The 18,448-nt window shown below is 46.9% G+C and overlaps 1 protein-coding gene across 7 annotated transcripts in view; it reads right to left on the minus strand.

Annotated features, from left to right (window-relative positions):
* Positions 1–9,268, minus strand: part of GRAMD2A (GRAM domain containing 2A) — a gene marked incomplete at its 3' end in the record, with an annotated part of 65,040 nt that extends 55,772 nt beyond the window's left edge. The window contains exons 1-2 of one of the 7 annotated variants that reach the window (XM_081170071.1): positions 9,187–9,268; positions 8,784–8,898 (exon numbers count right to left, since the gene is read on the minus strand). Coding sequence is in view for 4 of the 7 variants with exons in the window: in XM_081170066.1 (XP_081026192.1) it covers positions 8,784–9,133 (350 nt within the window). Of the gene's footprint in view, positions 1–5,614; positions 5,767–5,880; positions 6,430–6,534; positions 6,644–6,668; positions 6,920–8,783; positions 9,136–9,186 lie in introns of those variants that run through there. The other 6 variants (XM_081170068.1, XM_081170072.1, XM_081170067.1 and 3 more) reach the window with 6 other exon arrangements.
* Positions 9,269–18,448: the final 9,180 nt, after the last annotated feature.

Raw genomic sequence — 18,448 nt, forward strand, 5'->3', positions numbered from 1 at the left:
TAAGTGCCTTTTTCCCAACAATGTTGTTGTTGTTGTTGTTGTTGTTGTTGTTGTTGTTGTTGTTGTTGTTGTTGTTGTTGTTGTTGTTGTTGTGTTTTCATTTCTATACCACTTTATATTTTAAAGAACAGCTCTCAAAGCAGTTTACAACACACTGAAACATCAAATAAAACCATCCAGAATAAATCAGAGTCAAGCTTCAAGGAAAATATTTCAGATCCTTCTCAAAAGGACATTTTGCTTTCCCCAGTCGCCAGCCTGGCATCCAGAGATCTCCACGTGGTCGCAGTTGGACCCGCGCCAGTCACAAAGTGCGCCTGGCACCTGGCTATATTCTGTCGCTGAAAACCTCAGTCTACAGGGCCAACCGTCAGGGGTGATGGGAGCTGCAGTCCAGCAACCACAGGTTAGGTAAAGGTAAAGGGACCCCTGATCATTAGGTCCAGTCGTGACCGACTCTGGGGTTGCGGCGCTCATCTCGCTTTATTGGCCGAGGGAGCCGGCGTACAGCTTCCGGGTCATGTGGCCAGCAGGACTAAGCCGCTTCTGGCGAACCAGAGCAGCGCACGGAAACACCATTTACCTTCCCACCGGAGTGGTACCTATTTATCTACTTGCACTTTGAGGTGCTTTCAAACTGCTAGGTGGGCAGGAGCAGGGACCGAGCAACGGGAGCTCATCCTGTCGCGGGGATTCGAACCACCGACCTTCTGGTCGGCAAGTCCTAGGCTCTGTGGTTTATCCCACAGCGCCACCCGTATCCCTAAACACAGGTTAGCCACCCATAGAAAATTAATGTGGGAAGCAGCTCTTCATCAGAGAACCACCCTCCCTGGCTTCTCCGAGAACATAGCAAGGCAGCTTATGCAAGAGACCTGCCCGACAGAGTCCCAGTCAAGCTGTCGGCAGCCCGTCACGTTGCTGCATGTTGAGTCAAACTCCCAGGAGAGGTTTGCTGGAGAATGCCCACGCCAGGTCCCGAGAGTTTCGCGCAGCCAGCCTGAATTTCCGAGACACAGCCCTCATTCAGCAGTGACCTCATTTCCTTGCTCTAGATGGGTACGGCTGCACTGCCCCAGCCTGCATTCCAGTGGAAATTGTTTGCGTGCGGATTCGGAGAAATGCTACGCTTCTCTACAGCCGGAGGCGGGGGACGGACACACACAGACACACGCAGCAAGCAAGGGCATCCTTTGTTGGCGAAATCATGCTCAGAACGAGGGCAGTGAAGACTTGACAAGTCACACTGCGCTCCTCCTTAAAGCACGGCAAACATGAAATAACTAAAATGCTAAAGGCAGCTTTTTGAGTCATATTTATTCACAGGGAGTTGGGCGGGGGTTTTGCAGGGGGTGGGGCTATGCTAGCAAGGAAGAAAAAGGCTAAGCAAAGTCCCTTTTTTAAGGGATCCGAGGCAGACAAGAAAAATATTATATAGCAAGTGGGTCTGCAACAAAATGCCATGAGTCTGTGCAGGCTGCCATGCAGCCAATGAATGCTAACCGTTCTCAGGATATTCCCAGTTCATTGCTGTTTTCTCTCTCCACCACAAAAATCTCTGTCAGTACTCCAGCTTACTGAGCATGCTCAGTTCTTACCAGGCTATCTCCCCCATATCCGACCACCCCCATGTTATACCATACTCTCCCCAATGCTGAGGTGAAAAAACAGGGCACACGTCTTCTGGGGCAACGCTCGTGCACAAGTCACATGACTCACACGAGATCACAGCCCCAAAAAGCCCTCAAAAATGCACATTTTGGGTCACCACCTGAGATTGCGGCCCTGAAAATTGCACTTTTACGGTGTGAGATGGTGTGAAGTCATGGCGCCCAAAATGGCCGCCATGCTCTCACACAAAAACCCTCCAGGATATCCTGGTTTTACCAGGACAGTTGAGGGGTATGTTGTACTGCTGCAAATGTTGAGCTCCCCTATGCTTGCTTACACCTTCCTCATTTTGGCTACACAGAGGTTCACACTCAAATAATGAGTCCAATATTAATTGAACTCCTAGGAGGGGTAGTCAATGTGGTCCCCTCAATATGTTATTGGACTACAACCCCTATCAGCCCCAGCTATGGCCTATGGCTGGGGATGATGGGACTTGTAGTCAAAGTATATTTGGATGGTACCATGTTGGCCACCTCTGGTACATCTCCATTAGCCCGCCGCGCCCCCCCCCCCCATTATGGGTGCTTTATTTTTTCCCCCTTCAGCCCTCACTTCTGCCTCCTCCTAAACAGCCAGATATTCATAAAATAAGAATATATTTCTGTAGACACCACTGCAATCTCTGAGTTGTGAGAGATTCCAGGGATTCCAGGCACTTACCCAGGGCTTATGTTTTCTTTGCAAATGAGGCACAGTGGAAACTGTGCTATCATTATGATATATGGTTTATTTACACACATATACAACCTGAGCCAGCGATGGAGGGGCTGCCAGCATTACACTCCAAAGCGTCTTGCTTCTCCCATAGCTCTGCCTCTGCTCAGCTTGCTGCATTTAAGACATCCACTTTTCTCTCCAGCTTGCTGATGCTTACAGCCTTCAACTATTTTTCCTCCAGCTCACATCATCCCCAACTGCAATCCCAAGACTCAACTTTGCTTTGTCTCTAACTATCTCTCCCTTGAAGGAGGGGCTCAGACCTATCTACTGGCACAGAGTATTTGCTTTGCTAATCGCCCATTACCTTCCTTTTGTTCTCCGTAATGGCTCTTCTCCCAGGCAATTTCATGAACAGGAAACTGGTTTCACCTGTATTTTAACACTTTGCTAAATCCAGCACCTGGCAGCCCATTTTAATACTCCAACCACTGATTAAACTCCATCACCCACTAGACCCAGGAATTTTGGGGGTGGATCTAGCACCCAGGCGTTTTATCCTTTTTCCTTCAGCCTTCCCTTCTGTCTTCTCCTAACAGTCACAGGTTAATAAAATAAGAATACACTTCGCCAAGGCCCGCCTAGTGAATACCTTCCCCCTAAAACTACCAAGAACACAGAATACAGCAATTGCTTTGAAACAAGGACTTTACTTTTGGCAAAGCATGTCTTACACCAATAGGATATAGCAATAGCTACAAGTATGGGCAATATTCATCCTGCTTCCTAGGCAGCATACAGACTGTTACTTCTATGGAGCAATGGGACTGAGTTCTTCTTTAGCTGTTACCATACCAAAGGCATAACGCTCACTACACAAAACATAAGAGGGGGAAGGACAGAGCCTCACTACAGTGACTGAATGTTCCTTGGGCTTTCCTAATTACAATTGCTGCTCTTAGCCACTTTCATAAACAGTGATGAAATAACCTGAACCAGATGGGCAAGCAACTTCTGATCTAATCAATTTAGCTCCTAATGACTTCTATTGATTTCTTAGTCCTTGGACAGCAGTGCATTCCTGCAAGGTGTTGCTAGGTTCATTTTTCTAATGCACCACACAAGAACTTCAATGTCCATCCTTTTGGGTGTTTTTAAAAAACCAAATTCCTCTAGGAACTAGAAAATATGGAGACGGCAGAAGAGGGCCTCAATCATGGGTATAATTCCGACAACCACAAAGCTCACACAAAAATGTGAATGTCTCTTGCTGCTGTACTCAGGTCACCTCTGAGAGCTCGTTTGGGTTTTCCTCAGGTATGTCTTGGAAGTGCAACAGAAACCTGCCAAACTGGTTCGACCAAAGAACTTGGTGGGATCTTAAAAAATGAGCGCATATGAAGGATAGCTGTACAGGACAGGGTTGGCAGCAGTTGGTCTAGGGAAGGTCGGCGCGAGCTGCTCATGACTGGGACCTTCCAAAGTTGACTGGGTTGTGTGCGCAGAGGGAGTGGCAGTGGGAGGCTGCAGCAGCGATGCAACACAGATGGTTGCCCACCTCAACTTTCCATGCAGAAGGTGCCAGGTTCAATCCTTGGGATCCCCAGTTAAGGCTGGGAACGTCCTCAGTCTGCAACCCTGGAAAGCCTCTGCCAATCCATGCAGACAACACTGAGCTGCACGGACCAATGGCCTGACTCGGTATAAGGCAGGTCCTCATGCTCCTGTGGATGATGAAAGCAGCACCAGACTCCTGGCACTCCCTCAGCCCAAAGTGGCAGAGAGAAAGGGTGGAGGAGGCAGCTACAGTGGCCATCTTCATTATCCCAAATGCCTCTGGGCCCCACCTCCAACACTGTGTACATCCAAGGCAGGGCTAAGAGATATTAGGAGTAATTAAGACGGCAGGAGCTTCAGACACATGGCCTGGTGCTTCTCATCACATTGGAGGGACATGAAAAATTCTAAAATTCATGGACCTTTGGCCTAATGCAGCAGGACTTGTTATATGCCAGGGTGGGTTTGATTTAAATCACAATTTAAAGCACTAGTCAGTAAGACTTTATTTAAATCACTAGTCAGTAAGACTTGATTTAAACCATTTTTTTACAGAAAGACTCCTCCTTAATATTTACAACCGGATGAAGGTTTCATTTTTGGAATAATAAATGTTCAGAGTAGTTTTTACAGTTATAGCAAACATTACTGATTTGGTTATACTATTAGAAATGCATAGACAGATAATTATGAAATTATTGTGAGGTTTAATAAGTTAACTGTTTATATTTGGACAACTTTTCTGCTGTACGTTATTGGAAGGAGAAAAATAATCATTTACTTAATAAAAATTTAAACAATTTATTTAACTAAAGCAATAACATTATAGCATATGTATCCATGTTTGTTAACTGATGTGGTTAAATGGTGTTTTTTAAAAAACTTAGACTGAGTATTAGCACACATGAAAAACTTAAAACAAATCCTTATATCCTGATGAATAGCCTTTGGACAATAATAGAAAATAGAAAACTATATTTAGAAAGATTTTTCCTCCAAAAGTATTTTAGTTGAAAAATCTGATTTAAATAAAAAAAACTGATATAAATCAAAAATATCTGATTTAAATAAATAAATCTGATTTTTGTGTGTGTGTGTGTCTGTGTGTGTATATATATATATATATCATTTATTTTTATCCACCCTGTTATATGCAATGTTATAAACTCAGATATATAAGCCAGGTTCCAAATGGCACCTTCAATCTAGGTTACGGCCGCCACAAAGAAATGGCTATTCGCCAGGTGAGCGAGCTAGATGACCTTTGGGGTCTCATCCAGTGCTACAATTCTACGATTCTACAATTCTCAGCTACACTGCTTGACTTGTAGCTTGCTCCTACAACCATTCACTTGTCCGAGGATGCAAGAAGGAGGAACACACACAGGGGAAATTGAAGTGATATTACTGATGGACTAATGCAAAGGTTTTTAAACTGTGGTCACCAATCCAGTGCCCAGAAATCTCCAGGTAGTTGCAATTGGACCCACGCCAGAAGCAAAACACACCTGGCGCCTGGGGAACTTCGAACACTGGTCATATGTTCTCAAAAAGCGATCACTATAGTCTTCCATGGATGGATCACAAGTTATTCATCCACCGCTCACACGTGCTAGCAACAACGATAAACATTTGGGAGGAAGTGGCCACATTCAAGAATCTGGGGCCATTTAAGACAAGACATTGATCAGAATTGACGCAGGCAAACGTCAAAGCCGGTACATACCCAGGTTAGGAACACAGGAAGCTGCCTTGTAGCATCAGCCCATCCAATTCAGTATCATCTGTGTTAAAGCTCATCTGCCCAGAATTTGGGAGAGAAGTTTTTCTGAGCCTTACCTGGAGACCAAGTCCAGTAATTTCTTCAGGCACAGCATGTGGCTCTAGTACTCTACAACAGTCCTTCTACAAACCTAGATCTCCAAATATTCTAGGGGGTTTTCCCAGCAATTTGCCAAGCAAAACAATCAAAGTTTCTAAGACAATACCCACCAGACTGGCATCCAAGAATGAAATCAACCTGGGAAATTGGGACCTACTGTCGTTGTTTTGGCACTGGGGGTGGAGGCATTGCCCACCTACAGAGAGCAATTAAGTCCCACCTCCAAGCCTCTGTTACTTTGCTTTGCCACCATCAAAAGCAGCTTCTGGACACAGCTACAGAGACAAAGCTACATTCAGCGGAGAGCCAAGTGGACAAGTTGTTTGGAAACATACAGTCCTTTGGGAGAGCTGCAGCCACCCTGCATAGCTTTCCCTCCAAACTTCAAGGTCACGCGATGCCCCGGTTTCTCATATCCCAGCATATGTCACAGGGGGAAAAGAAAGCACTCTGGCAAGCAGCGGGGTGGGGGAAGAGCGAAACACCAAAAATAATTAGCATGCCCAAGTGTAGCAAAAGACAGCACAGCAAAAGGAAAGAAAAGGAGGGGAGGTGGAGGGAAATCAGACATTCTGTCCTCACTGGCAGAGATAGATGTGTAATAGTGCAAAGCAAACAATGCCGGGCCTGTTAGAGCAGAGAACGGCAGGCCTCCCAGACGGTCTCATCCACGCAATCCCACCCAGGGCAGGGGGAAGAATTTCCAGAATCATGCCATAAAGAGCTTCGTCAGCTGGCAGCCCCAGGAACCTGGCAAATCTAACCTGCAGATGACCCAAAGGAGAGGCAAATCGAAAGGGAACGGGGGGGGGGGAGCAGAGGGTAGCACAGGCTCCCCAAGCACCAGCTGAAGTGAGAGCATAACTGCACTCCCTGAAATAAAAGTTGTCTAACTCACCAGACACAGGCTTACAAAACTTCCACCTGGGAATCATTAACATACAGAAGCCCGCATGTGTCTGCTGCAAAACACGCCTCACTCGTCTCCCGTGACCTTCCCTGCTGGGCTCTAGGGAATCAGAAACGGCAGAAGCTTCCTCGTCAGTTTAGTTCTCCAACTCAGCAGCAACAAAGCCAGGATTGTGTATGGAGAAATGGCAAGACACCATGGCTTCCAAATCTGCCACTCAACCTCTCCCTGCCCAACACGGCCGTATGATGCAATTTTAGCAACTGGGACATGTGTCTCTGGACAGCAGGCATCGCTCTTAAACCTGGAGGGGAGTTGGGCATTGACAGGAAGCATCAAGGCTTTAATTCCAGAGTTAAAAAAAACTTTTTAGCAATAGATCAAGCATCCGAAAAGCCCACCAGATCCAAATATTTTTAGAAGTGTTCCTTGCTATCTTGCAGAAGCACCTGAGTCCAGACATCATCGGCTCATCTCCAAAAACTAAACTCATTCTTGCAGCCTGTTCATCCTCATAATGCCCTAGCTTTGTAAGAGTGAAAAGGGTTAGGATCCAGCCTTCCGCTTTGATTATTATTTACAATATTTCTGACCCACACCTCATCATTCATGACCCCAGAACAACCACAAACAATCATTCCATGTCACAAAAACAACAGAGCAGATAAAATATCATAATCAGAATACACCAAACATTAAGAATCTTTAAGACTGCAGCACAGCTCCTAACTTTTATCACAAGGCTGGCTGAATTAGCATCCTCCAAAAGCTTGAGTAGATAGATCCGCCTTAAGTTGGTGCCAAAAGAAAAAGAATCAGCAACAACCGTACCACTGAGAAGAATGCACCCTGTAGACTGGGTGCCAACACAGAGAAGGCCTTTGAGAATTATGCCTGAATCGACTGGCTCACCAACTGAGTGCCATCGAGCAAGTAGTCTCTCAACTATAATTCTCTCATCAGCAAAACAGGTTTTTTGTTTATTTATTTTAACTATTCTACTACACCAGGTAGTGCAAACAAATGTTCCCAAACCCCCAAGGGATAATTTCTGAAACGTCCTGCTGCAATTTAATCAGCTTTCACACCCACTCTGGCAGTAGTCAAAACAATAAGTTTATTTATTAAATTGCATTTCGGTCCCATCTTTCCTCCCAAGAGGTCAGGGCAATGTATGTAGTCGATCCCACATTAACCCCGTGTGCATTTTACCATCACAACAACCCTGTGTGGTAGGTTAGGATATGAACAGCCTACAGAGTGGGCTTCACAAATGACTGAAAGGAAGTGGGTGGGCCCTGGGTCTCCCCCGTCACTACACCACACAGGCCTTCTTCAGAATAAAGCTAAGGAACCCACAGGCCTCCACGTGTCGCCAGACAACAACTCTCATTATTCTTCATTGTCAACAACATCCAGAGTGCCACAGTTTTCCCCATCCTGGCTTTAGAGAGGAAAACCTGCTATAGCAGCAGCTGGGATCCCATTGGCAAGGGGGAATTATCCTGTGCTATAGGAGTTAAGACTGGGCATCACTGCCCCTCAGCCTAGAGACCCACACCAAGGCTGTTGAGGAGTGGCCCCTTCAGACTCTGGCTGCCATCAGGGAGACACACTAAGTCCCTCTGTTACCAGGCTCAGTCCCTGACAGGATGCTGCCATAGCCCTAGTCATGCAGATGCAACTTCAGCGACCGTACTTGGTGGTGCCATCAAGGCAGGACTTTAGGGCAGAATGAGCAAATGGGATCCACCTGTTATAATTATTAACTACACACCCTTCGCAATTAGTTGAGATTCGTGCATTGCAGGGGGTTGGACTAGATGACCCTAGAGACCCCTTTCCGACTCTACAATTCCATCATTCCTATAAGGTCTCAGGGCTGGTTAGCAAGGGGAATCACAATATGTAAAGGCATTTTAAAGCGGCTTGCAGTCAGGAAAAGCAACGCAGCAGCGATTCTGGGCGGCTTGTCACAGTTTCAACGACCATCTAGCCCCCGTTTCCCCCTTCGGCCCCCAAGGCCAGCCCAGGGTCTCAAACGCCGGTTTGGCACCGGCCCGCGCCTCCCTCCCGACCCCCGTCAGGCGTGCCGCCCCTTACCCTTTCCTCGAGGGGCTGCCCTGGCCCAAAAGGTTCCAGACGACGGCATAAGCCAAGGCGCCAGCGAAGCTCCCCGCCTCTATCCCACCAGCGCTCCGATCCAGGAGAGACGAGCCTGGAGGGAAACCGTTTGCGCTGATCAGAACGAGGGCGAAGGCAGGAGCCGCCGGGTCCCGCTCTCTCCCCAGGCCGACCCTCGGCACGTAGAAGGCGCGGGGAAAGGGCTGCTGCTCCCCCGGCTCCCGAGCCCCAGGCGGGCAGCAGCAGGACAAGGAGCCCCCCGCCCGCCTGCCCGAGGCGCGTCCCAGCCGAGGAGCCTCTTTCCCCGCGCCCGGGTCCCAGCCACGCATCCCTCCCGCGTTCCCACGTGCAGTCTGACACGGGGATGATGTAACCCGCATACCTGCCCGGCGGCCCCTCGCGATCCCCCCTCCGCGGAGCCGTCATTCCCGGCAGCTCGCGATCGCCCGGCACAGGCCACGCCCACTCGCCAGCCTATTGGCGGCAGCAGCGGCGGCGGCCGCGGGGCCCTCCCTCCCTGAGTGCGCGCGCTATCCCAACGTCGCGCTCTCATTGGCTTGCTCGCTGACCCTCCACGCGAAGTCCCTCCCCCCGGGTTTGGGCGGGGTGCGCAGCGGCGGCGGTGTCGCTTCTTAAAGGGGACGCGTCCTGTGCTGGACGGGGCGGAGATCTTTCCGGTGAGCAGGGAATGTGGGGTTGGTGGCGTGGCGTCGGTTTGCGCTCCAGATGAGAAACTCTGGTAGCAGCAGCCTTGTGCACTTCGGTAGGATCCACTCCTGTGTGAGTGTGCAAAAGATTGCAGCCCTGCAGCCTGAGCCTTTTAAGGTTTACTCGGAAGTAAGTCCGATCGCAGTGGGACTTGCTTCCTAGCAAAGGAAGCATGCATAGGAGTATTGATTGCCCTTCTGCCACAACCGGCTTGTGCATGTTTACTAAGTGGCCCGGAAAAACGTGGGCTCCCTCTGCCAGTAAAGCGAAATGAGCGCCGCAACCCCAGAGTGGTTCTTGACTGGACTTAACTGTCAGGGGTTTTTACCTTTACCCTTAACTTTAAGTACTTTAGGTAAAGGTAAAGGGACCCCTGACCATTAGGTCCATTTGTGACTGACTCTGGGGTTGCGACACTCATCTCGCTTTATTGGCGAGCCGGCATACAGCTTCCAGGTCATGTGGCCAGCATGACTAAGCCGCTTCTGGTGAACCAGAGCAGTGCACGGAAACGCCGTTTACCTTCCCACCAGAGCGGTACCTATTTATCTACTTGCACTTTGAGGTGCTTTCTAACTTCTAGGTTGGCAGGAGCAGGGACCGAGCAACGAGCACTCACCCCGTTGCAGGGATTCAAACCGCTGACCTTCTGATCGGCAAGTCCTAGGCTCTGTGGTTTAACCCACAGCGCCAGTTAAATGGGCTTATTCCCCATTGAAAAACAATGAAGACTCACGTGACACCATAAAGACTGACATGAACCTTTGGGGACTAAAGTCCACTGCATCAGAAGAGCAATCCTCATATGAATATATTTATAGTATATACATGCACATGGGTGTAAAAGAAAACAGTGTGCAAGTAAGATGGTAAAGGGCACTGATATGCAAAAAGGACAGATTCTCATCGCATCCACACTGCTGACCCCAAGAATCCTGGGAGCTGTAGTTCGGTAAGGGTGCTGGGAATTATAGCTCTGAGAAGGTTTCACTATAGTTCCCATGGTTGTTTGCGGGGGAGCCACGTGCTTTCCATGTGGTGTGGAGGTGACCATTCAGTGGCCTCCCGCAACTGTCCTTCCTGGTGGCTGCCATTTCCTCAGGGAAAAAGCTCTGCTGAAGAACCAGCTACGTGTGGCTCCTCCCATCCTTGAACTCTTTCTGTTCCACTGTGCACTGCACTGCAGATCCTGCACAAGGGAGTTGATGACCTCAGAGACCGCCTTCCATGATTCCATTGACGCCTGCAACCACGTCACAACATGCCCCATTTATTAATTCAAAGTAGGTCAGAGTTGAGTGAGTTGACTACACACCTGGATAGCTCAGTCACAGAGCATGAGACTCTTAATCTCCGTGTTGGGCAGAAGATTCCCGCATTGCAGGAAGTTAGACTAGATGACTCGTGTGGTCCCTTCCAGCTCTGAGTGTTGCCCATCGTGCAGCTTGCATTAATAATAATAATAATAATAATAATAATAATAATAATAATAATAATTTATTATTTATACCCCGCCCATCTGGCTGGGCCTCCCCAGACACTCTGGGCGGCTTCCATAAAAACCAAAAATACAGTAAAATGTCACACGTTAAAAACTTCCCTGAACAGGGCTGCCTTAAGATGTCTCCTGAATGTCAGGTAGTTGTTTATCGCTTTGACATCTGCTGGAAGGGCGTTCCACAGGGCGGGCACCACTACCGAGAAGGCCCTCTGCCTGGTTCCCTGTAGCTTTGCTTCTCGCAGTGAGGGAACCGCCAGAAGGCCCTCGGCGCTGGACCTCAGCGTCCGGGCAGACTGATGGGGGTGGAGACGCTCCTTCAGGTATACTGGACCGAGGCCGTTTAGGGCTTTAAAGGTCAGCACCAACACTTTGAATTGTGCTCGGAAACGTACTGGGAGCCAATGCAGGTCTTTCAAGACCGGTGTTATATGGTCTCGGCGGCCGCTCCCAGTCACCAGTCTAGCTGCCGCATTCTGGATTAGTTGTAGTTTCCGCGTCACCTTCAAAGGTAGCCCCACGTAGAGCGCATTGCAGTAGTCCAAGCGGGAGATAACCAGAGCATGCACCACTCTGGCGAGACAGTCCGCAGGCAGATAGGGTCTCAGCCTACGTACCAGATGGAGCTGGTAAACAGCTGCCCTGGACACAGATTTGACCTGTGCCTCCATGGACAGCTGTGAGTCCAAAATGACTCCCAGGCTGCGCACCTGGTCCTTCAGGGGCATTAAATAAGGTCAAGGCAATCTCCTCGCTGTCTCCAAGCATTGCCATGAGTTCCTTGGATAATCAATCTTACCTTCTAGTATGTGCTGATACCAACCAGGCTCCGTACTGCCACAAAGCCAGCGCGGTGGAGAGACTTTCTTGTTCCTTCAGCCTGTCATTATGTTATTTATTTCCATTCATTAAAACAAACAAAGCACCCAGCCTTGTTGCTCTGGGCATCTGCCACGAAAATGAACTTTCGCAATCCGGCACTGCTAAGCCCACTCTGGCACAAACTGGGAAAACACACACAGAGGCACTAAAACAACATTGGCTCAATCAAAGGCACACAGGAGGAGACCAGAGATCCTGGAAGCCTTTCCCTTCACTCTCTTCTGCGTTTACGAAGATATCTGCTGGAAGGAGAAGCAGCCGCAGGGAGGCACCACCCCATGACCTGGTTGTAAGTTAGAAGACAGGCAGATGGGGGCTGTCTGAGAGCAGACTGTTGTTGGTGGGACAGTGCCCCATTAGCCTTAATTAGACCTGCCTCCACTCCTGGGAACTATAGTTCACCCCTCATAGAGGCACAATTATCAGCACCCTTAAACTACAGTTCCCATAATTCATGATTGTGTGCTTTAAATTCTATCCCCTCTCTGGGAACTATAACATGGAGGTGGATGGGAACAAAACTAGAATTGGTTGGGTCTGCCAGATTTGGCTCTGGCGCCACCTGCTGTTGGTCTCCTTGCATTCCGCCCTACCAGTCTCAACAGCTGCCACTGGAAGATTGTTCTCTTGCAGTGAAGGCTTCCCACCTAAGGGAAAGATATTTAGAATCCATTTCAGCCAAGTGTGGTGGAGATTCTCAGGGTATAAATTCATTCTCTCATGAATTCCCCCAATTTATTTATGTTTGTTTATTAGTTTGGTTTTACAATTTAAAAAAAAAGGAAATACTTCTTTTTTGGTAATTGTTTTAATTTTTTATTTTCTGGTATACACAAAGCAATAGCAACAACAATTAAGAGAAAAGATCAAAGGAAGAAAGGAAAGGAAGGATGTGAGGAGAGAGGACAGAGTGGTAGCATTCAAAGAATAGCTTTATACAGTGGTACCTCGGGTTAAGAACTTAATTCGTTCTGGAGGTCTGTTCTTAACCTGAAACTGTTCTTAACCTGAAGCACCACTTTAGCTAATGGGGCCTCCTGCTGCCGCTGCTGCACAATTTCTGTTCTCATCCTGAAGCAAAGTTCTTAACCCGAGGTAATATTTCTGGGTTAGCGGAGTCTGTAACCTGAAGTGTATGTAACCTGAAGCATATGTAACCCGAGGTACCACTGTAGTTCTAGACAATTGTCCCTCAAAATCCTATTATCCAATGTTGTTTCACCATAGGAATCCATGAGAAGTGGGTGCGTGGCAATCATATTCCTTAACTTTAATGTATTCAATAAATGGATGCCAAACTTCAGAAAAGTTGTCCCTTTTTCAGATTGCATAGGGTTTGGGTGTGTTGTTAAATTTCCCATTAAAGCGTTGGTCCAGACCTAGAGAGATCAATAGTCTTGTTAATCTCCAGCCACAGGCTTCCAGTAGTTGGCAAAATAAAACATTTCTTGAGTATACTTTTGATTAAATATCTTTTTATTTTGTTCTTTAATATTGTCAATGGACTAGCTCAATAAAGTAGATGCTACTCTAAAAAATAATTAAGTTTGAAATGTCCAGGAGTATTACAATGGTATTTACTTTACTTGGCAATGAAAAGATCAACATGTAGATACCAAGGTAAAGTTAAAGGGACCCCTGATCATTAGGTCCAGTTGTGACCAACTCAGGTTGTGGCGCTCATCTCGCTTTATTGGCCGAGGGAGCCAACGTACAGCTTCTGGGTCATGTGGCCAGCATGACTAAGCCGCTTCTGGCGAACCAGAGCAGCACACGAAAACACCGTTTACCTTCCCACCAGAGTGGTACCTATTTATCTACTTGCACTTTGACGTGCTTTCGAACTGCTAGGTTGGCAAGAGCAGGGACCGAGCAACAGAAGCTCACCCTGTCGCAGGGATTCGAACCGCCAACCTTCTGATCGGCAAGTCCTAGGCTCTGTGGTTTAACCCACAGCACCACCTGAGTCCCGTAGGGTAGATACCAAGCTGCCCCCCAAATCAATAAAGATAAATAAACAAAGCAAACTGAGGTTCCCCCCCCAAAAAAGGCCTCCCCCCAAATCCTGGCTACGCCCATGCCTAAGGCCATCACTGTATCAAATGGCAGTAAATTCTGGACATCAACGCCACCTTGTGAGCTTTTCCTAACCCTTTTGGTCTGCTCTGCATGTGCGACTATTCTCTAATGGGAACTTGCAGGAGCTTAACCAGGCCTCACTAACTGTCATTAGGTTTGCTGGGTCACAAGTATCCCAGACCTTGAGTTTTCAGGGCCCAATCCTGATGTCACGGACGCAGAGGAATGGTGAGAGGAACCAGCTGGGGAACCCCCAAGAGAAGTCTGGCTCAGAGCTCAGGGATTGATGGTGGGACAACTATGAGGGGTCAGAGGGAGAAGACTAAGAAGAGGTGTCGGAAACTGAGGAGTTAACAGGGTTTAGTGAGAAGGGAGAGTCTGTAGCAGGGAGTTTAGTGTTCCTCACTTTTCTGGCACAGCTGAGATCATTGTTGCTGTTACAAGGCCAGCCTGCAGCATTGCCGGAAACTCTAAAGCAGACACCTGCCTCATTAACAGATCCCCAGGGAAGTTCCTCCAGCTCCCCATGGCCCACCCAGCCTCCTCCTGCACAACAAATGATGCTCTAACAAGCCTCAGGACACAGGGCCAGCTCCAATTGCTGCCAGTACTTCTGACAGGAATCTGCCTTCTCCTTCACGTTTCCCTCCTTTAATGTAACCCAAAGCAACAAAAGGGTAGACTCTACCATTTGCTAATCTCCCAGGAAAAGTAAAGTGATTTCAGAGAAATTGGGGGTTGCGCATATGAGGATGTCAAGGGCATCCGGAATAAAATCACACTAAACATAATGGAACTTGCAAATTACAATACTGATGGCATTTCCTGTAACACAAGGAGGTTGTCAGGTTAACAATCAATTAGAGCCTATATGATTCCTAAAGACCCAAAAGGTGTGTTACTTGAATGTTTAAAGTGTATTATAATCATTTTTTAATGGCTGTTAATGTTTTAATTGCTGCAAAAATGTCAAAATATTATTGGGAAGGGGAATATAAGATGGGATGTTGTACATGTGTGGGTATTTGCTTGTTAATAATATGCTGGTTATAAATTGCTACATCAAATCTGGAACTTTTACGTTGAAAACAACAGGGTACCAGGAAAATACATTGTGTGAAAATACAATGGAATATATGAGGGCTCTGGATCATTTCTCTCACAAAAGGCAGCTGAACAATGGGAAAGAAATTTGAGCAGATCACTGAGGGTTAAAGCTGTGGTTTAAAACAAAGTTTGAGTACAGAAAGGAGTTGGGAAAGGCTCTGTTGTGTTACTTTTTTCGTGTTTGCATCTATGTTGTACCCATCTCTGTTTTTTCTCTCTTTAAAAAATAATAATAACCCTCCCTTCCCAATCAATTCAAATCTCCCCCACTACTTTACATTCAAGGGCCCTTCCCTTCCATATCATGGCCGCTGCTCTTCTATAACCTGCCATCTCTCTTCCTCCAACTGTGTCTTCACTCAAATCCAGGGTTGTGATTGATGGTGAGATACTACAGACCCTTCAGTGGAGACTGCGCTCTTGACTTCATGCAAATCCAGGATTGTAACATGGCATTATATATCTTTCATTATGGCTTGTGTGATGGCAGCCTTACTATATATATATATATAGGAAGATGAATTGACAACTGAGCTAGTTCTAGTCAAATAAGCTACTGTGGAAAACTGATATACAGGAAGCAAAGCCTAAAATGATGGAGAAGACTGCAAATCTGGTAGCTGCTTGCCTCGTTCTGCTAATATTGGTGGCACCTGACAAATAATATCACAGAACCTTTGACTGCATTAAGTCCTGGCCACAAAGCTATCCAGAACTTACAAGGAGAGATTCAGGATAAACACTTAAAGCCAGAGATTGAATACATTATTCCTTCTGAATGTCCCAAGTCTCTTACGTGCTAGACTGCAAATGCACACTGCCCTTATGGGACCAGATGGAAGGTTTTCACATTGACAGAACCACATGTGCCACCCTAGTGCATTTGCAAAGGGGGACAAGCACATTGTGAAAGGCTGATATTCAAATCAGACCAGATTTCCACAGACCAGGACTGAAGAGCTGCTGATGCAAAAGCGAATATCCAGAACTTAGCTGCTCACACGGCCCCCCCTCAGTAATATCTCTGGGTTAGTCAAATGAGAAGACAGGTCTAAGAAACCAACCAATTATAGTGGTACCTTGGGTTACAGACGCTTCAGGTTACGTGATTTCGGGTTGCGCACCGCACCAAACCTGGAAGTACCGGAATGGGATACTTCTGTGTTTCGGCGCTCGTGCATGTGCAGAAGCACTAAATTGCACTTTGCGCATGTGCAGAAGCGCCAAATTGCAACCGACGCGGCGCTGCGGGTTGCGAATGTGTCTCCCGCACAGATCATGTTCGCAACCCGAGGTTCCACTGTAGTTACTTCATCCCAGCTTTTCTAGGTGTGACCATAAACTTGCGCAGGACCTGGGGGAACCTAGCCTGTTAGGCTTAGGTTTACACACTGCGTCTTAAAGGCTAAAGAGTTCTGGAGAACACAAAAGCTTGCTCACTTTTTAATTTAATAATAATAATAATAATAATAATAATAATAATAATAATAATAATAATAATAATAATATCCTGGCTGGCCAGATGTAGAAAAGGTATCCCCAATAAGCATCACATGAACACAGTTTTTTCTTATCCCTGTTCTGATCTAATTCCACAGCAGAGAAATCATCCTGAATGAGCTCATAGTATAAAATAAGATTACAGTAAAAAAGCAAAGGTAAAGGACCCCTGGATGGTTAAGTCCAGTCAAATCTGACAATGGGGTGCAATGCTCATCTCTGCTGCATTTGTCTGCAGACAGCTTTTCCAGGCCATGTGGCCAGCAGGACTAAACAACTTCTAGTGCAACAGGACAGACACAGTGATGGAAGCCACAGCACACAGAAAGTTTACCTTCCTGCTACAGCGGTAGATCTATTTATCTACTTGTGCTGGTATGCTTTCCAACTGCTAAATTGGCAGGAGCTGGGACAGAGCAAAGGAAGCTCACCCCGTTGCAGAGATTCAAACTGGCGACAGCACCACCCGCATCCAAGTGTCCTGCCTTAATACAACCCCTCAGAGGCTTAGGGCTGCCACCTATTCAGGTGTTGCAACTGACTAAAACAGGCACATGAGGGGAGGTGGGCTATGGATCTGTTAACTTGACAAGCCTCTCAGACCAGTCAAATATGACTTTTGGCATGACTATGCCTTTGCAGGAGCAGTGCAGATTGTTCCTCCTATCATCAGTTTGGCTAAACAGGAGCGGCTTGATTCATAAACAAACCATCAGTCTTCTGCACAACTTGCCATTCAGCTAGGTCGCAAAAGGACAGTTCTTTGGAGTCATTTTGTTTTGTTTTCTCTAGGGGGGAAAGTTCTGTCAAGGTCACCTAACCAGTGCTTTTGCCTTTGGAGTCTGATTTGATTGTTCTGCATGTTGACGCATCAGTAATTTGCCAGTTATGAGAAAAAAGTTCAGTTCTGAATCTAGGCCATCAGTTTCTGAATCTAAGCTTCCTTTTGCAGGAAAATAATTACTAGAAATTCTGGAGAAAGCTCCCCCTCTTGTGGATGATTTAGTAAGTGCACTCAGTGAAATACAAAAATTCCCAACCGTGAAAATGTAGTGTCTAGACCCACTGCGGGAGGCAGTGGAGGACAGAAGTGCCTGGTGTGCTCTGGTCCATGGGGTGACGAAGAGTCGGACACAACTAAACAACAGGCCCACTGCTTCCAGCTTAACTGTAAAATGGCATAAATTTGATGCACTTTTAGGATTAAGGAAATTGGGGGTGAGGGGAGACTAAAATCTGCACCCACTAGCAGTACTAGAGGCTTTGCATTCAAAGCAACAGGAATTTCAGAGAAGGGCTATAGCTCAGTGGTTCAGGTTCAAACTGCAGGTAACACTCACTTTCTGAAATCCTGGGCTTTCTAGGTTCTACCACATGGGTAGGCAAACTAAGGCCCGGGGGCTGGATCTGGGAATCAGTGTGTTTTTACATGAGTAGAATGTGTGCTTTTATTTAAAATGCAGCTCTGGGTTATTTGTGGGGCATAGGGATTAAGTGTGTTTTCTTCTTCCCAAAATATAGTCCGGCCCCCCACAAGGTCTGAGGGACAGTGGACCAGCCCCCTGCTGAGTTTGCTGATCGTTCTAACAGGATGGGCATTTGGGCCTCCTTCATTTATTATAAGTAACTAGAGACAGTAAGCTTATTGAAAAAGTTCCCAGAGGCCAGTTCTTAAAGACGCTTATTTGTATGGAAAAAAACAGCTCTCAAATTCAGTGCAAAAGCCCTTGGTCCTAACATGGATCATGTGTTGAATGTGAAAACGCTTGTATTATGGGTGGCAAAGGGATTGTATTAAAATTAGCACAATAACTTTATTCTCTCCCAGTAGTTTTAAAGGTGCAATTCAATAAACAGTTCACTAGCTGCA

This window comes from Podarcis bocagei, assembly GCF_964188305.1.
Source record: "Podarcis bocagei genome assembly, chromosome: 14".
Classification (NCBI taxonomy): Eukaryota; Metazoa; Chordata; class Lepidosauria; order Squamata; family Lacertidae; genus Podarcis; species Podarcis bocagei.